Raw genomic sequence first — 19074 nt, forward strand, 5'->3', positions numbered from 1 at the left:
TAATTAAGTTTAATTAATCCCCTAACCTTGAATATAAATATAATGTCAGGGGGAGAGAGAAGAATACTCATCTCCTCCATCATATTGTCATGTTGTACAAAAGAAAGAAAGAAAAAAATTGTTAATTTTTGTAACAACTTTCATCCGACTTGAATGTCGGGTCTGAGCTACCGAATGTTATAACCGTTGTCGGAGCAACTACCATTAAACATACCATAATTATATCATTTAAACAAACATTTATGTCTTAAGCACCTTCATAATATGATATACAACTAAATTCAAACCTTAATTGAGCTTATGAAATCTCTTTTATTAACCCGAGCACGAAATAGGACCAAATTGTAAAGTTTTAAAAATTCAGGACTGATGTCATGACGTCACCTTCTCCATGTCGTGACGTCACCAAACTGTAACACCCTTCACTTATCTCCATCACTGAATTAGGATTACGGGATGCTATAGCACTTAACAAAACAGAATCATGCTATATCAATTCAAAAATTATTAAAATATTCATTAATCATAAGACATTTAGTTAAACATGTTATTCATGCATTTTCAGGGGTTAAATTGAGCTTACGAAAGCTCTAAAACAATCCAAAACTAAACAATGACTAATTTGAAACATTTTAGAAAAGTATGGCAAAAATACAAAACAGGGTCACACAATCGTGTCGCCAAGCCGTGTAACTCACTGTGGTCGTGTGAACCTAATTGCCTTCTAAATCAACATACCACATATCCGTGCCATTTATCCATGTATGGCACACAGCCATGTAACAAGTTGTGTATCAGGCCGTGTGTACCTATAAGAGCCTTTTAGATCAAGTTATACATCCTTAAGATCATTACCCTAGAAACAAGCATTGAATTATACTTCAACCAATTCAAATACATAAAAAATGTGCTAAAACACAACTCAAATCACCCTACCTAAGTGCCTAACCAATGTACCAATATGGCACAATCACAACCAATTCAAAATATACAACCTAACCATTCATACAAGCATATATTTAAACACCAATATGCATTTTATCATAAATACCTCTTAAACCATACCATTCTATCAACTTAAAAACATGCCTAACTTTTACCAAAGTAAACCATACACAAAACTCAATCATACTATTACTTTAGTACCTACCAAAGCTTACCCTATGCATGCAACATCTTATTAACATGATTGCATATATCACAACAATCAACTAACACATATACCCAATATTTCATCCAAGTTTAACCATTTCCAAACAATCTCATAATCTAAGATCAAACATACCATTTCCAAACATGATTTCATCATTTACCATATATGCATACCATAATAATCTTTAAATTCAACCTATTACATGATTACATTAAAATTTCATTACAACTTTGACTTAGAACTTCAAAACCATCAATCCAAGATAACCTATATACATAACATATAGTCATTCAAAACTCAAACAGCAATCAAGAACCATAATACCAGCATTTAAGATTGACCAAAAACAAATCACCTATATACATGCCACAGAACCAAGTTTTAAATGATAGAAAGACTACTAATTCAACACCGGGATAGTGTGAGCTTCTCGACAATCCACCTGACACATTCCGCAAGTTGACACTACAGGGGAAAAGGAAACAAGGGAGTAAGCATTACCAATACTAAGTAAGTTCACAAGTGTTACAACCAAGTAACTTACCTCTAGTTATAATTATACACTACATGCTACTTAACTTCGTAAAGTTCGTCTATCATGGCTAATTAAACATCAAAAAGGTGAGTTCAACATTTATCATACTATAAACTAAATCATAAAACATTTTGATTCACTTAATTCAACATTTCATTATCGTTCATAAAACAAATAATCATTTAATTAATTCACTATCTTAATCATATTATACAATATATTTAATTGCAATACATCCCATTTTAAATTAATGCAAAACATTATTTTTCATTTCATAGTTTAAATTCTCAATCAAATTCATATTAAATCATCTAAACTTCATTCCCATTTCATATCAATTCGTCCCTATACCAAATATATATATCGATTTCTAATTTAATGTCAATTATTACTTAATTTCATAATATTAATTCCAAATCACATTCCATCTCAATTTCCAAATTCATGGTTTCATTGAATATAATCAATCAACGTTCTCAACTCATTCTACAATTTCATATTTTATTTCACATTTCACTTCCATTTCACATCATTTGCCATTTCAAATATCAAATTTTTTTATAAAAAAAATTAAATCCTTCTGATTTTATCAACCTTTCTAAATTTCTAGGTGATCGGAAAATCTAATCAGCTACAATTGATTGTAAAATCTAATAATATCTTAATGTTGTGAAATGAAAATTTGGCATCAATGTATCTACGGCGTGATCTGTATCACTCTAAATTGAAAATCAAGTTGGTCTGTATAACAGTTCTAGTCAAGGGAGAAGAGGATTGAATTAGGCATCTCATTGGAGAAACAGCAAATTGGATTTATATGTGCAAAAATGTTGATCATATATGAGCGGGGATAGCTCTGTTGGGAGAGTGTCAGACTGAAGATCTGAAGGCCATGTTCACCACATTTTTAATTGTTGGTGATTCATGAAGTCAATTCGGAATTGAGTTTTTTTGGGTTATATCTAAGGGTATGAAAACAAATATTTAATTGATTAGTTAATATGATTTTCTCGTTTCGTATTTGATTGACTATTTATTTGTGTCAAATTATAAAATATAAATTCGAAAGTTAAATTATATTTTAATTTTATTTTTAGTTTTAGTTTTAGTTTTTGAAATTTAGAATCTCTATTTCTTGAATTTAAAAATTTAGGTCTAATGTAACAATAAAAATAACATTAAAAATGTTTATGTGGATTAAGAAAAAACCATTGATTTGAACTCATCGTGATAAAATAATTTTTTTGTTAAAATATTGTTCTTAAGAAAAATAAACGTAAACATTTTAATCGAAATAGTTAACAATATTATATATTTAAACTAACTAATAACATTATAAAAATAGAAAGATCAAATTATGTCAAAAAAAATAAAATATGTAAATTAAATTAGAGAGTAAATTGGTCATTTCTGTTAAAAATTTTATCCATCTTTACTATTAAAAACTATTGTATTTGACAAAACAACTAAAAACAGAAACATATAACATATCACATGTACCTCATACTAATATATTTGCACAAGATAATAAAATATTATCTTTGAATAAAATCTATTAATTATTTATAATGATAATTTTTTTATTAAATTTGCTTAATTTTTAACATTATTATCAATTATAAAAGTTAAAAAAAAATTCCTTCATTTATTACTTTGTCCATATCCTTTTGGCAGGCTATGGCAAGTCCCTATTACACTGATTACATGCATCACCATTCTTCACAAGATTGATGAGGGTGGGGTGCATTTGGTTGTGGATATCGATAGAAGAAACCATATTATTTGTTTGATAAATGCATCATGGAGAATTATGTCCCTATTGTCTTAAAATCTTTTTCTTTTTTCTAAGGGGATTGTTGGATAATGTGACAACTCATCATCACCATTGAATCTATTCATATCCCTCCAAGTTAAGTACTTAGGTTGTGCCATAGTGCATGGATTGTTTCCCAAGTAATATTGTTTAATTTGACTAGGCGTTCATGTTCCTTAATGCTAAATATATTTATTTAATGTTGAAGATACAATTCAAATGAATGTCAAATAAACTCACGTACAGAGAAAGGGACTTTAAAACAACAAATAATGCAGAACACAATTTGGACTTTAATTGAACTTGAAAATTGTGGTACCAATCAATAGTGTGAGTACCAATGGAAGGGAAACGTAAGATGGAGTAGATGCCGATGGCTGTAATACTGGTCTAATCCCAGGATTCATTGTGGCCGAGGGAGCTTCTGGTGGCGATGCAGGTGCTAGGTCCAGGGGAGTGTCAGATTCTGGTGTTGAAGCTTTGGAAGCTGTGATGAAACAACAATATTTTCCTTTTAGAAAAATAAATTCCTTGTTTCTTAAAATGTGGGATTATGGTAATGAAAATACTTTGATTAGATATTCACCTTCTGGACTTAAGGGAGATGCGGCTGTTGGTGCCAAAGTTGGTGGAAGTAGAAAGGGAACAGGGCCTGCCAAAAATGCTATTCGGATTAGTTTATGTTAATGTAGCCAATGAATACGTGATTGATTATAGGTGAAAGCATTCGTTGTTAATACACTTCACAATATTGTTTAACCTTATGTGTTACACTCCTCCGGGTGGCTAAGTCCCCAAGCAGTACGAATAGACCACCAAGCATTTCTTTAAAAAAAAATACCCATGAGTAGTACATGCAAATCTTTAGAGGAACTCTTCGTAAGAATCCTTTGCCTTATAACTTACTTAACAAGCAGAACACATTCATTAACTATCATATTATATCTCAACTATTACGATGTACTATTTAAGATGACATAGAACATGTCATAGCGCCACTTTACCTAAGCCTATGACACTAGACCATTTGACTACTTGCCCTTGACTCACCAATAGTGACCCGACATGTTGCGTCTCGAGACAAGGGACGACATGGATATAAGACTCAGGGCCTAAGGTCAAAGCCAAGCAATCTACATCTCCTCTCTTACTACCTAACTCCAAGCACTATCTTCCCCTTCCTATCTCCTACTTTGACCACCCTACTAGACAGCTCTCCGCCCTGTCCTACACAGGGTGAACCACTCATCTTAGTCACCTATCAACATCCTCGTTTGATGCATATTTAAAAAGGGGTATTAGAACATGATCCTGTAAATATGTAGAAGAAAACTTCAAAAACGTTACCTGGAGCTGGTAGAGGAGTGCCAGAAGCTGCAAAATGCAAGAAATGAGGTGTTAGAGAGTCACTGATCTCATTAAAAATTGATGGATTTTATATGAGGCAGACTAATTAGTCGAAGTTATAATATAAAACCAAGAGAAATCAAGCTCTGCACCTTTACACTGCACTGGTACACCACCCATGTTACAAGCTCGAGGCAGACTAAGTGCCAGGGTTCTATTTATGGGCAATTGAAAAGGTACACTAGCAGTAATAATAAGACAAGCACAATCCATGCTAGTACTCATAAGCGACTTCAATGAACTACAACAGCCTTGTGTTGGTGATGATGAGCCATTCCCACTGCTCCCAGTAATAAAATTTAAGCATGGGGTGAAGCTGGAGATCATTGAGGCACTGCAGGCTGTAGAAATCTGTCCATTAACCGAAACCATCGAAAGGGTTGATAGTATTGCAATGAGGTGAAGAACCTTGAAACCTTCCATGACTTTCTCAGTGATTTTGAAAGAGCTTGGAGTAATGGTAAAGCCATGGAATTAGGAAAGATTTATAGTTTGAACCTTTGAGACGGTTCAAGCAGAAAACAGGCAGTTTTGAAGTGGGTTTTGGAGTTCAACTACTTTAAACTAATTTCATCAATGAAGTAATAATTTTTTTTATGATATGATGAAACCAAAGGCAGCTCATGGTAGGTAGTTTTACGTGTTAGTTGTAACTCTTGGATTTTTGCCATTATATTTTTCCTCTTTTTATTATTTTTTAATTATGTTCATCAACAACTCGGTTCATTTTGGCTGCCATAGCAGCCCTTTCTTCCTACCATCACATAAAACAGGGGTAGGCATGTTATCGTCACCAATGGTCAAGCAGTATATGGTCCATTTGAAATGCTTTTTGTTTTAATGGTTAGTAGTATACAAGTAAACCATAACAATCTCCCACAATCTTTCCAAGGTTTCATGAATTAATTTTAAATATGAGTCTTAAATTTAAATTTTAGTTTATATATTTTTAAAATTTTAAAATTTAGGTTGAATTATTAATTTTACTTTAAAATTATTCTATCAAATCTGATAGTGTGATATTTTAAAATTAAAAAAATATATGCAACAAAAATAATAAAATTATAATAAACATGAAAGAAAATTTTTAACAGGATTTCAACCTAGTTTAACTCCATTTTAGTTGAGTTCATTGTAGTTATAGAAGGTTTTTAGAAAGAAAATAGGAAAAATAGATTGGTTTAATTGGTTATGCTTCTGAATAATTAGTAAGAGTTGGTCATCTGAATATACCAAATCCATTTGTTATTTTCCTCACTTTATTATATAACCTTGGTTTGTTTCTTTTTTGTTCACTCAAGAAGTAAACCCCAAGTCTCCAAATCCAATCAAACAATTTGACTTTCGCCAGTGTCTATACGCAGACAAAAGTTGTAACACCAAGCAATGGCTTCAATAGGACTTCAAATGTGTCTAACTCTAGCCCTCATGGGAATGCTATGGGCAGGAGCCAATGCTCAAATCTGCACTCCGGCACTCACCAACTTAACCCCATGCCTTAACTACATTACTGGAAATACGTCCACCCCATCATCTGCTTGCTGCTCGCAGCTGAAGACGGTCGTTCAATCATCTCCTCAATGTGCTTGCTCCATGCTCAGCATGGGGGCTTCATTGGGGATTACTATAAACCAAACCCTTGCTCTAAAACTCCCTGGTTCTTGTCAGGTTCAAAATCCATCACTTAGCCAGTGTAATGGTAAGCTCTTCATTAACTTTTGGTTTATGCTTATATGATTAATACAATACCAACTATATAAATTTTCCCAGGTGGAAAATCTGGAATACGTTCAACTGCACCAGCAGCATCTCCTTCTGGTTCACCATCTGAGGACGCCAGTGCCATTACACCATCGGCATCAGACATTCCTTCAGGTACACACATTTGTATTGTTCTGGTCATCAATTAACTATACCAAGAAAACAAAAGTTCATATATTGTGACATGATTAAGGGACTTGTTTTCATGTTATTGCTTCATAAATATGTAGGAACAGGATCTAAGTCTGTCCCATCGATCGACGTGGGATCGTCGGATGCAAGCATAGCAAAAGCCTCCCTTCATTCAGTTATCTGCCTTATCTTTTTCATTGCAACCGTGGCCAAATTCTGAGTTACAGAGTTGATTGATGGTTGATGTTTTTTTGGGGGGTATGATTATTGTTTTCCAATAAGAAGAGTGTTGCTGTATTACATTGCTTGAATTTGATTAATCAATAAGAATCAATGGAAGGACTCTCCCAGTCTCAGTTTCCTTAATTGTTTCTTGCAAAATATTAGCTTAACTAATCCAAATCAAGTATGGAAGAAGAAAAGCTCTCATCTAACTCAACAGCCAAAACAAAAATAATTACTTTAGTTAAACCATACAATGACAATGTTAATTGAGCAGGTGTACAGACATTTGTTGAAAGTTGGTCAACCATGCAGCATTACGGATAGTCCAAAGTGTAAGCCAAAGTGGCAGACTATCCAAAGTGCAAGCTAAAATGGTAGTCAGTCCCAATGTGACAGACAGTCAAAGTGTAAGCCAAAAAGGTGAACTATTAGCTGGTGAATTATTTGGCAGACTGTCCAAATATGAATAGACTCGCAGACATACAAGATGCGACACACAAGATGCGAGCTATCTTGACACGCGAATTACGATGTGAGCTATCTTGACATGTGAACTACGATGCTGTGAACTGTCCTAAGTTGTCAGCTTATTTAGGGTATTCTCATTTTTGGGATGAATTTTTGTTAAAAAAAATATTTTTCTCTTAAAAGCAACGAAGAATACATATCATTGGGTAACTTTTTTTAACTTTTGGGATAAGCTTTTTTAGAGATGAAAAAGCAATAAATTTTAGCTTTTTCAGCCAAAAAACATTTTTGGCTGTTATTTTACCTTTTTAACCTTACTTTTTGACTTAAAATGTGTTTAATGCTATTATTTTGTGTTTTCTTTCTTGGTTATTTAATATGAGTTTTACAAATGTGTTAAAAGCATTAATTAAAAATAAAAATATTTTTTAAAATAATACAATTGTGCCAATATCTAATTACAAATATTTAATTATTATATTTAAATATTTAAATATAGTTTATATATTCTAATTAAATTTAATAAATAATTAATATTAATTACTTAGAAATATTTAAAATTAATATTATATATTAAAATATTAACAATAAGTTATAATAAATTATTTTTTTATATTTTTACTAAAATATCATAATATTAACTAATTTGAACATTATTTAAATACATATTTGTTACTTTATAATATCATGTCTAAAATGGACATTTTACTTTTCAAAAAAACTTTTTGACAACAATATCAAACACTTAAATTTTTCCAAAGCACTTCTCTAAAGTACTTTTTTACCGCACTTTTCAAAAGCACTTTTCAAAAGCAATGAAAAATTGGCCCTTAGAAAAGTTATTAAATTATTTTATTTAATCTTTAATTTGATAGGTTAATATAATCGATGCTGATTAAACAAAAATTAACTAATGAGTGAATTCATGTATCTAGACTTGTCAACTTACCGTTGATAATTTTTCTTATTTAAAGTTGTACTTTGTAAGCAAAAAGTAGACAAATGAAATAGCAAGTTAGATTTGATTGTTAAATTTATTCATTTTTTTCTTTTCTTTCTCTGTAAAAAAAAACACAACAATTGATATTTACAGTCAATCATCTTTGAGGGCCTTTTTTTAAAAAAAAAAAAGAAAAGAAAAGAAAAAACCACCTCTTTTTACTTGTTTTTTGTAAAAATGTCTTTAGCTAGCTTTACACCTCCTCCACCACCATCTTTTAACAATGAAAACTATCATATTTGGATAGTCAAAATGAAGATCTATCTTCAAGCTTATGATTTATGAGAGATTGTGAATGTGGATATAGAGCCATCACCATTGAGAACTAATCCAAGGTAGCACAGATTAGGCTGCATAGTGATGATCATTCTAAGAAATTCAAGGTGATGTCATGTCTTCAAAATGATGTTTTTAATGTAATATGCATTAGAATTATGACTTGTGAGATTCCAAAGCAAGCTTGGGATAAACTAAAGGAAGAGTTTCAAGGTACAGACAAGACAAGTCGGCAGAAATTATCAACTTGAGGAAGGATTTTGAGAACCTAAAAATGGAGGAGTTTGAAACTGTCAAACAATATTTTAATAGAATCATGGCCATTGTTGATACATGCATGAATGAAATGAAATCTATTAAATTCCATTCATCGAAGATGTCAATTTTCAAATTTGGGAAATTAACAAAATTGCAATGACTTTTTGGATGGAATCCAAATATTTCTAGCTTGAGATGTCTTCATGACATTCGAAGATCTATCTCTTAGCTTTGAAACGCACTTTGAATCACTCGATTTCGAGTTCGGGAGCTTAAATTATGATCGTTTTAATAAAGACTACTCGAACAGGATTTCTGAATGTGATTATGACGAGAAATTTTATTATTTTATTATATAGGAGCCCAATATTATATTTATTAGCTCTTGTTATTTTATTATTTTATTATTTTATTATTTTATTATTTTAAATTTTTAATAATTATTAAGTAGTTTAAGCTATTTAGGAGTTTTATGTCAACAAGAAAGTTTAATTTAAAACTACTCTTATTTAGATTAATTAGAGTTCTAGTATACTTAAGAGTTTTATTTAGCTAGCCTATATATAGGCCTTTACATTGTACACAAATCATACAAATCATTATTATTTAACTTCTCTTTTGAATTAATAAATTATTTTTGAGTTTTTTTTTTAAGAATTTCTCTTAAGTTTCTTTTAGAAGAGTTTTCTTGTCAAGTTTTCTTTCTTAGAGGGGAAATTAGAGCCACTTGTTTTCTTTTCTTCGTCTGTGAAAAAAACCCAACAACATTTCACAAAAACATGATTATATTACCATATTGACCTAATAATGAAACCTTTGAAGTATATTTGAAAACTTAGGGTTAATTTGTATGGCAGTGAAATTAGTTTCGATGATATTGAAAACAATGATAACAGTGAGATTAATTACTATAACAGTAGTAAGATTAAAATTAATAATGTGATATGTGTTTGGATTTAACCGATGAGATAAATTATAATGAGAGGAATAAATTGACCATTGAAAACATTAGAATAATGTTTGTATGTAATGGAATTTATAACATATTTGGAAATTTAACAAATAATTAAAAATATTAAAATTACTAAAATATATGTACGTTATTCATATATATATATATTTAAATATGTTGATTAATTAATATATAATTATATAAAATTTTTATTATTAAAGGAAATAAAAATATTAAAAACATTTATTCAAAATATTAAAAATTAAAATAATTAAAAATTTTAGTTGTAAAAATAAAATACATATTGAATTTGATAATATGATAATGTATTAAATTAATAAAGTTATTTGAAATTTTTAAGTAATAAAAAAAACCTAAATATTTAGGTGCTATTTGATAAAATGAAAAATTAAATGTTAAAAAAGTAAGTATTGAAAATTGACGTAATGAATTTAAGTTTTAAAATTTATTTGATATATTCCTTAAAATTAATTAGACTGTTGGATAAATATAGATATTAAATTATAAAAAAAATTCTACATTTTATTCTTAATTTTTAAATATTTCACTTTATTTTAAACAAAAAATCAAAATTTAAATGTAATTTTTTATAGGATGATATAATATTAAATTAAATTAAATTAATATATTTTTTATTAAGTGATAAGTAACTCTTATTTACTTATTATTTTCTATAGTTTTATTTTAAAAAAATTATCAAATTATTTTAATTTTAAATTATCAAACTTAAAAAATTCATTGCATTGGAGTTTTTTGAAATCTCAACGAGCTTATTTTAAATTATTTATAAAATTTAATTAGAATATATAAACTATATTTTAAATAATTAAATATAATCATTAAATATTTGTAATTAGATATTAACATATTTGTATTATTTTAAAAAAAATTATTTTTAATTAATAATTTTAACATATTTGTAATTAAACATCAAAAGTGTTATAGATACCAACCCCAGTTGAATTTAATATTAAGAAATAAGATTTTGAGATGAAAAAACTATTGTGAGAGCTTTACCTCCTATTAATTAAATAAGTTATTAAAAAATTAAAAAATTAATTCAATTGATTTCTTTAATTCGGTTTCAAGTGACTTAGGGATCAATTAATTTAATCTTTTTTTCTTTGGATCAATTTAATCAATTGAATTAATCAATCCGAGGTTAAAACATTGTAACTCTCTTTTTTATTTAACTTTTTCAAAAGTGTAAAATTTACATTCATCTAAGAAGAAAGCTTTTAAATATGAGTCACATAAAAACCATGAGTTTTTTCTTCTATTTGATATGTTGGGTAACTGGGGAATGGGATTGAGGATTAAGGGATGATCTTAACAAGGTGTCAATAGGCACTCTTCTAAACATTTCCTTTAAAAGTGATATGGTTCTGAAGACATCACTTTTCCCTGGAAAGTGGAAAATTTTTTAACGTCAACCATTCTGGCCAACTGATTCAAGACTTGGGCTACCATGATTTCCCCTTCTGTTTAAGAAACTAAAGCTTAGCTGTTTAAGTAGCAGTGTAAATATATTCCTAGTCTAAAGACTTGCCATGTAAGTATGGTTGAGGTTCTTAAAACTGTTAAACCAAATCACCCTATTTAGAAAAAGTTGGCCACCCGAAATGCAACTAATAGTATGATCTTTTGCCATGAAAGGTGCTATATATGTGCTACCATTCCCTTTTGGGAAGACACAAACATCTCCTTGCTACATACTGAACCTCCAAATGGCTTTAAAAAATGTCGAGTTGGGTCTTGCCCTGGTTTTTGTGACCATGCTTTGTGGTTATAAAGCCATGGCTCAGTCAGGTTGTACCAGCGTGCTCTTGGGTTTAGCCCCGTGTTTAAACTACATTACGTCGAACTCGACGACGACCCCATCATCGACTTGCTGCTCTCAGCTTTCGAGCGTAGTTCAATCGCAGCCTCAGTGTCTTTGCTCGGTGCTCAATGGTGGGGCCTCATCGCTTGGTGTTACCATCAACCAGACTCGAGCCCTGTCACTCCCTGGTGCTTGCAATGTGCAAACACCACCAGTTAGCAGTTGTAACGGTAAGGTCAAGTTTAACATAAAAGTATTCCCGAAGAAAGATAACATAAAATATCTTTGACATTAGTAAATTTCGGTTGTTTAGCAGCTGCCAACGGTCCAGCATCTCCCCCTGTGAGCTCTGCAGTAAGTCCTTCTTCAGCTGATAGTTCTGATGAGACGCCTGACACATCGGTTACATCATCGAGCATTCCTTCAGGTAGATAGAACTTAAAGCTTGTCACATTATATTCATCCGCTTAATCTCTATGCTTTGGTGGTAATGGTATCCTATGAACACATGAAAAAATATGCAGGAACTGGGTCTAAAACAGTCCCTACAACAGAAGGCAGCATATCAAATGGAAGTATCATGGACAAGCCGCTTGCTCTTACTCTTTTCACTCTGTTAATTGCTTCATACGTATCGATTATCGTCTTATATTAAGCATTTTATGTGAACCAGGAGCTTCTTTACCTACTAGTAGACAGTAGCCATTTGTATTCCTGCTTTCTGATGTATGCTTAATGGAAATACGAGACTCCATTGCTATATGACTACAGTTTTGTTCCCATTCACTAAAAGAAATCATTCATGAATGATATAAAATGAAACCCAACCCTAATCAACATGACAACATCACATTCACAAACGATTTATGGATTCTGAAACCTGTAGCCTTCCACCTCTTTCCATCAATACAGTTTTCAATAAAAAATTTTGTACCTTTTGTAATTCTTTTATTCTTTTATGTTTATTAATGCTATTTATTAGAAAATATATTATTTTAGGGTAATTTTAAGTTTTTTTTATTACTAGTTTAAATATTAATTTTTATGTATTTTTTTTGTTTGTTTTAAGTTTAGATAAAATATACAGATAGTCACCCAACTATAAAAAATTTTCAATTTAGGCACCCAAAATAAAAAATTTCCAATTTAAGTTTCACGTTACATAATTCTATCATTTTGGTCATTCCTGTTACACGTTTAGAATTTTAAAAAAAATTAGACCTTTTAATTTGATGAAAGATATTTTTAATTTTTTCCACATATATATTTTTTTACTTTCTGGCTATAAATATTTTTAAAAATAAACTTTGTAAACTATATTCTATAAAAAAAATTGAAAAAACAATTTATATGATGAAGAAATAAAAAAATTTATTTCTCTAAATGACACATCCAAAGAAGAAATTTCAAGATTCATTCTCTTAAAACTTAATTCTAAAAATAGTTTGAAATTTAATATTTTAAAATATTAATATTGTAAAAATCTCCGAAATTTGAAAACTTTGGTCACAGTCGGGCCCAAGAAAAACCAAAAAGCCCAATAACTTGAAATGCCACTGGGAACCTTAAACCGTTTAGCCGGCATTAACTAAAACCCTAAAAAAAACAAGAAACCTTTCAATGGAAGGAGCACAAATGGAGGATTTTCGGATCGAAGAGTGTGAAAATGACAACAATACACACGAAGATTCTCAAATGGAAGAATCTGAGCAAAACAATAAACACATGGAGGTCGCACCCGCCGTTATTTCCGTCCACCCGACCCGGAACTCAGTTGCAGTCGCTGTCGGGTCGGACCTTCGTGTCTTCAATCTCCTGTAAGCCTTTCATCTTCCCTTCTCTTATCTTCCTGCTTTCATATTCAGTTGACTTTTTGCTCACTCAAATAGGTAGCGCTCGAAAAGTTGAATTTTAGAATTTAGAATTTAATTTCAAAATAGTGTAAATTGAGCGGCAGAATAGTTAGCAATATAATATTCACCATAATTTCTCAAATATGTAATATATTGAATCTCAACTAATTTCCCTATAATATATGCATTACACTCTTGCTATTTCTATAATAAAATGAAATCCAAATCCAAATTTTAAAACCTATGTTTCCAAAAGGAACATAAAGAAATGAATATTGTAGTTTTAAAAGAAAATATTGAGCGTTGGCAGAGAAGATTGTGCTGTGATTTTGGTGGATGAGGCAGGCGGGGCTTCACATAATGATTCAATTAGAGGTATTAAATATGGAGCAAATGGGAAACTCTTTGTATCTGCTGGAGATGACAAGCTTGTCAAGGTTTGGTCTACCGAGTCTTGGCGCTGTATTGCTACTGTGTAAGTTCATAAACACTTAACTTTCCTTTTTGGGGGGAAATTTTTGCTTCATTTTAGTGAGGCATTATGAATATGATGTATGACAGGTGTTCTGAGAAGAGAGTGAGTGCAGTTGCTATAAGCAATGATGGTCTTCATGTTTGTTTTGCTGACAAATTTGGAGTGGTTTGGGTAGTGGATCTTCCAGGGGTTGATGAAACTCAAGCTCCTCTTAACAAGAAGGCAGTGCCATTGCTTGCTCATTATTGTAGTATCATTACTAGCCTGGTAATTGATTAGCAATCTTATTCTTGATATCCACCGTTTTTCGTTCTTACCCCTTTAACTGGCTTTAGCATGGTTTGCTTGTTAGTTACCAAATTATTATCCTGTCTTATTTGCAGGAGTTTTCACCTGATGGACATTTTATTGTCAGTGCTGACAGAGATTTTAAAATTCGTGTAAGCATCATGCCTTAACCTTTCTAGTTTCTATAACCATGATAGTTGTTCGCTTGATAAAGCACCAATGTGATATGGACGCTTTAATTGCAATAGGAGTTTTTAGTTTTATTTATTTATTATATCAGGTTTTACTAATAGTTTTAGTTTTACTTATTTTATCTATTATATTAGGTTTTTATTTCCTTCATAAACTCTAAGTTAGTGATTCTATTTTATGTCAATTAGTACTCTTTCCTTTGTCATTAACAGTCTATAAAAGGCTGCCAATATGAAATAAAGAGGTAAGCAATTATTTTATCAGAAGAAACGTTATTTTGAGAGGGGGTTCAGTCAAGGACGAATTTACCTTTTGAGTAACCATAGGTCAAAGCAAGAATTCTTTCTCGTCTAGACCTGTGACTAGATCCTACGCCAAGGCGCATAACAACTTGGTATCAGAGCTAGCTATCGTGGGTGACGAAAAGACTTTGACAGCCAAGCTGGAGGTTTTCATGGAACAAATGGCTACAAGGCAACAAGTATTAGAGGAGCAGAGGGCGATATTATCTCTTTCGGTCCAAAAGATAATGAAAGGAGATTCAGAGAAGAATAATGAAGAATAGGGCAGTAGCGGAGGCAGGAAAAGGAATTTAGACTTGCAACACGGTGGGTGCATGGTGCCACGATACTCTAAGATGGAATTTCCCACTTATGATGGTGTTGGAGATCCTTTAGGGTGGTTGAAAAGATGCGAAAATTTTTTTGGCAATCAACGAACCAACGAAGAAGACAAAGTAAGCTTAGCATCATTCCATCTTTTAGGAGAGGCACAATTGTGGTTTGATCAAATGGAAGAAGAGGATCTTGATTGGAGGCGCTTCAAAGAGTGTCGTCATGTAAGGTTTGATCCACCTATGAGTAATAATCCCTTGGGAGAACTTGCCAACTTGAAACAAACTGGGACTATAGAGGAATATCAACGTCAATTTCAATCACTATTGGCTAGGACTACTGATCTTAAACCTCAACAACAAGTAAATCTCTTTACTGCCGGGGTGATAGAGGAACTTAAAATTGATATTGAGATGCAACAACCAGAAAACCTTGGAGTTGCAATGAATATGGCTCGAACATTGGAACGTAAACAAAATGTCTCTTCCAAACTGTCATCTCGAGCCATCCTGAATTGGCCAACTTCCCAAAACACTGATAGCAATTCAATCATTCCAACAACTAAGAACATTGCAAAGGGAGGGGGACAAACAATAAAACCAATAGGGAACAACGGCAAAATAGGTTCTTCCGCACCATTTATTAAGAGATTGACACGGATAGAAATGGCGGAAAGAAAGGCTAAAGGGCTGTGTTATAATTCTGACGAGTCTTATTCCATGAGACACAAATGTAAAAGGTTATTTTGGATAGAAGTGCCAGATGTTGAAGGCAAGCAAGATGATGATGAGATAGATGATTTTGGATAAGTTCTGAAGTTTATTCTGAATTTGAGCTTGAGGACAAGCTCAATTTCGAGAAGGGGAGTAATGATATGGACGCTTTAATTGCAATAGGAGTTTTTAGTTTTATTTATTTATTATATCAGGTTTTACTAATAGTTTTAGTTTTACTTATTTTATCTATTATATTAGGTTTTTATTTCCTTCATAAACTCTAAGTTAGTAATTCTATTTTATGTCAATTAGGACTCTTTCCTTTGTCATTAACAGTCTATAAAAGGCTGCCAATATGAAATAAAGAGGTAAGCAATTATTTTATCTAAAGAAACGTTATTTTGAGAGGGGGTTCAGTCAAGGACGAATTTGCCTTTTGAGTAACCATAGGTTGAAGCAAGAATTCTTTCTCGTCTAGACCTGTGACTAGATCCTACGCGAAGGCGCATAACACAATGTTACATGTTCACTTTGTTATCGGCAGGTTACAGTGTTTCCCAAGAAGCCATTAGATGGAGCTCATGAGGTTCAAAGCTTTTGTCTTGGTCATACGGAGTGAGTGAGTTTTTACGATTACATGTTTCTGTTGCATAGCTTTGATATTGTACATATTAAACGGTACTATATACCATTACTTGGTTTAAAACACTATCTTTGAAGAAAAACTTGTGCGGAATTAAGAAGCAATAGTATGCTTGAATTTACTTGATTCCTAGTCAAGGACTCGTAGGTTGATTTTCTACCCATTTACTCTTTTGAGTAATCACAATTTACTTAAATGTCCATTTTTTTATCTGAGAATATATAAATCTCTATTTCCATAATCAAAGGTAGGTGCTCATTTAACTTGAATGCGTACAGATTTGTTTCCTGCCTTGCCTTCATTTGCACTCCAGATTCTCCGCAGGGTAGTCTTGTGTCTGGTGGCGGTGATTCCACTGTGAGTATTAAGAATGCTGTTTGAGTAATCTGTGAAGTTGTTTTTTCTTTGTCTTCTTCTAAGTTTTCAAGTTGAAATTTCAGCAAACAATCAACTTGTATTCTTCTTCAGGTTCGCATGTGGGATATTATATCTGGATCCCTCCTTGATACTTGTGCAGTTGGTGCAAAGGTATCTCTCATTACTGATGATGTTTCGGGGAAGGAAAATATCATTCACCTCTGTTGTTCATAGATCCCTTGGTCTCTCTTTCCTTTTCTCTTGCACAAAAAATAACATTTAATGTTTGCATTAACTTAATGCTTTTCCATCTTCCAAAATATATCAAAAATTGTCTAGTTTCACAGTTTTGGGGTGCCATTCATTAGAAGGAAAAATGATTTTTTGAAAGTTTGAGAATACTGTTTCTAATTTTAGTTTTGCTGTTAACCCCTTTATCTTTGTTTTTTTACTTCTTTACTGAAGGCTCAGTTTGAGTCTGATACTACAGAAGGAAACTGTTCAACTGTTACTGACATATGCACAATTCCCGGTTGTACCCTTATTGCAGTAGCCATTCAAAGGTCAGGTTCTGAGTATCCTATATGCTTGTTAGTCTTCTCCTTCAATGGTCCAAACATTCAGTTAATTATCATAACAGTCATTCTGTTCTTTGTAGTCTGCGAGGAATAATGTTGTTGAACTGCGACCTTTCATCTCGGACTCTTTCTGTTATGAGGGTAGAGACTGCAACTTTAACAACAATATACACAAAAGAAAACTTGCATGCCTCGGAAGACCGGTTTCATTACTTTTGCTTGACATCATACTAGCACACATTTTTCTTATCCATCTCAGCTTTGTTATAATATGATACGGATATTCTCTGAATGTATCCGAACTTTCTGGTTTAGTGAAATGCACAGCTAACAATTATTTCCTGGATTACTTCCAATTTTGGCAGGTGGTCTCGATCATTGGGGAGAATTTCGTTCCTACAAGCCTTGGTAGTAGTATATCTGGAGGATTATTATGGATGGTAACAGGTGCCTCCAAGTTGCGAGGTTCTGACGTTTCATCTTTGTCTCGAGTGAAAGTCATCTCTGGTTTTGAGAAAAGCAGTCCCGACGCTTCAGAGCAGGAACCAGCTGTGTTGGTGGATAGTGAAATACCCGGTGGAGCTAAACTGCTAGAGAAGTTGCAGGGAAGCATTTCAGTTGATGAAAAGGTGTTCTTGGCAGCGGCGGATGCTGTAAAAACAGCAATGTGCAATTTGTTAATTAAGAAGCAATATTCTGATGAGAAACGAGAGTTCAGAAAGCGAACAAGAAATGATAGGAAAAGCAAGCAGTGATTCAGTGTATTGATTGACAATGTTGGTACATGTAACATTAGTTATATGGGAATCTCCCAATCTATTTAAGGCATTGCAAAAACTTTCCATTATAGCTTTTTTTGGTTGATGGATGTCTAATCTAACAAATATACATTTTAGTAATAAGTAGGGACATATAGTTATTTTATGGCTTAAATGCAAAATTGATGTGTTTTTTACATTTACCAGTTGGTTTCGTTCGCATGTGACATTTATTTTTAATTAAAGAGTTTACACCAACAGTCATTCAACTTTGAGTTAGGTGACAAAACAATCACTTAGTTAGTTGATAAAACAATCACTCAGGTTTTAATTTAGTCGCTTAACTTTTAAAAAATAACAAAACAGTCATCACTAGTTATTCAAGTTATTCATGCTATAGTATCTTTTTATTATTATTTTGCTTTGAAAAAGTTTTTAAATATATATTATTTTAAATTTATGTATTCTAATATGTAATTAGTTATATTGTAACAAGATTTTAATTTGATATGTTTAATTTTTTGAAGTTAACTTGAACAAATTTCACTCGATTCTACTCAACTTGAATTTCATTTCACTCAAATCGATTCAAAAAAAATAAAATCGAGTTAGTATGATAAAATAGGACTCTTTGACTTGATTTATTGAAAAACTTTTACTTGATTCGATTTAACGGTCATCCCTAGAGTTAATTTTACAGAAAATTACATAAAACCCCAGCTTATAGATAATAGGGATTCCTAACGGATAATTTTCAAAGGGCCCACCTCCTACAGA

General features: G+C 31.8%; 4 protein-coding genes across 6 annotated transcripts; 3 read left to right on the forward strand and 1 right to left on the reverse strand.

Moving 5' to 3' along the window:
• Window positions 1–3673: 3673 nt before the first annotated feature.
• On the reverse strand, window positions 3674–5441 carry LOC107931561 (non-specific lipid transfer protein GPI-anchored 16). The gene is made up of 4 exons (XM_016863484.2): window positions 5001–5441; window positions 4849–4875; window positions 4088–4153; window positions 3674–3988 (listed from the first exon to the last, which is right to left on the reverse strand). Exons 1-4 carry the CDS (start codon window positions 5329–5331, stop codon window positions 3795–3797), a joined length of 618 nt encoding a protein of 205 aa, XP_016718973.1. The 5' UTR covers window positions 5332–5441; the 3' UTR covers window positions 3674–3794.
• A 739-nt stretch (window positions 5442–6180) lies between these two features.
• Window positions 6181–7146, forward strand: LOC107939463 (non-specific lipid transfer protein GPI-anchored 15). Of its 2 annotated transcripts, none has more exons than XM_041082383.1 (3): window positions 6181–6607; window positions 6679–6783; window positions 6906–7146. In XM_041082383.1, the coding sequence occupies exons 1-3, from the start codon at window positions 6295–6297 to the stop codon at window positions 7019–7021; spliced, it is 534 nt and encodes a 177-aa protein (XP_040938317.1). In that variant the 5' UTR covers window positions 6181–6294; the 3' UTR covers window positions 7022–7146. The 2 variants fall into 2 exon arrangements, with proteins under 2 accessions (XP_040938317.1, XP_016728289.1); XM_016872800.2 differs by having other exon boundaries at window positions 6186–6607; window positions 6900–7146.
• Window positions 7147–11685: 4539 nt separating this feature from the next.
• Window positions 11686–12585, forward strand: LOC107931580 (non-specific lipid transfer protein GPI-anchored 5). 2 transcript variants are annotated; one of them, XM_041082384.1, is made up of 3 exons: window positions 11686–12053; window positions 12137–12250; window positions 12348–12585. In XM_041082384.1, exons 1-3 carry the CDS (start codon window positions 11729–11731, stop codon window positions 12476–12478), a joined length of 570 nt encoding a protein of 189 aa, XP_040938318.1. In that variant the 5' UTR covers window positions 11686–11728; the 3' UTR covers window positions 12479–12585. The 2 variants fall into 2 exon arrangements, with proteins under 2 accessions (XP_040938318.1, XP_016718991.1); XM_016863502.2 differs by having other exon boundaries at window positions 12140–12250.
• Window positions 12586–13352: 767 nt separating this feature from the next.
• Window positions 13353–18494, forward strand: LOC107931570 (tRNA (guanine-N(7)-)-methyltransferase non-catalytic subunit wdr4). The gene is made up of 10 exons (XM_016863492.2): window positions 13353–13640; window positions 13987–14151; window positions 14238–14418; window positions 14535–14591; window positions 16506–16576; window positions 16883–16961; window positions 17073–17132; window positions 17427–17524; window positions 17620–17680; window positions 17905–18494. Exons 1-10 carry the CDS (start codon window positions 13444–13446, stop codon window positions 18292–18294), a joined length of 1359 nt encoding a protein of 452 aa, XP_016718981.2. The 5' UTR covers window positions 13353–13443; the 3' UTR covers window positions 18295–18494.
• Window positions 18495–19074: the final 580 nt, after the last annotated feature.

Source organism: Gossypium hirsutum, chromosome A12 (genome assembly GCF_007990345.1).
Source record: "Gossypium hirsutum isolate 1008001.06 chromosome A12, Gossypium_hirsutum_v2.1, whole genome shotgun sequence".
Lineage (NCBI taxonomy): Eukaryota > Viridiplantae > Streptophyta > Magnoliopsida > Malvales > Malvaceae > Gossypium > Gossypium hirsutum.

Bases quoted from the DNA above. Each gene is read 5' to 3' on its own strand.
- LOC107931570 (XM_016863492.2), top strand. From the start codon at position 13,444: ATGGAAGGAGCACAAATGGAGGATTTTCGGATCGAAGAGTGTGAAAAT. The intron at 14,152-14,237 runs GTAAGTTCATAA...GATGTATGACAG, and splicing joins TGGCGCTGTATTGCTACTGT to GTGTTCTGAGAAGAGAGTGA. The intron at 14,419-14,534 runs GTAATTGATTAG...TCTTATTTGCAG, and splicing joins GTAGTATCATTACTAGCCTG to GAGTTTTCACCTGATGGACA.
- LOC107931580 (XM_041082384.1), top strand. From the start codon at position 11,729: ATGGCTTTAAAAAATGTCGAGTTGGGTCTTGCCCTGGTTTTTGTGACC. The intron at 12,054-12,136 runs GTAAGGTCAAGT...TCGGTTGTTTAG, and splicing joins ACCAGTTAGCAGTTGTAACG to CAGCTGCCAACGGTCCAGCA. The intron at 12,251-12,347 runs GTAGATAGAACT...AAAAATATGCAG, and splicing joins ATCATCGAGCATTCCTTCAG to GAACTGGGTCTAAAACAGTC.
- LOC107931561 (XM_016863484.2), bottom strand. From the start codon at position 5,331: ATGGAAGGTTTCAAGGTTCTTCACCTCATTGCAATACTATCAACCCTT. The intron at 4,154-4,848 runs GTAACGTTTTTG...CATTTTTGGCAG, and splicing joins CACTCCTCTACCAGCTCCAG to GCCCTGTTCCCTTTCTACTT. The intron at 3,989-4,087 runs GTGAATATCTAA...GTTTCATCACAG, and splicing joins ATCTCCCTTAAGTCCAGAAG to CTTCCAAAGCTTCAACACCA.
- LOC107939463 (XM_016872800.2), top strand. From the start codon at position 6,295: ATGGCTTCAATAGGACTTCAAATGTGTCTAACTCTAGCCCTCATGGGA. The intron at 6,608-6,678 runs GTAAGCTCTTCA...AAATTTTCCCAG, and splicing joins ATCACTTAGCCAGTGTAATG to GTGGAAAATCTGGAATACGT. The intron at 6,784-6,899 runs GTACACACATTT...ATAAATATGTAG, and splicing joins GGCATCAGACATTCCTTCAG to GAACAGGATCTAAGTCTGTC.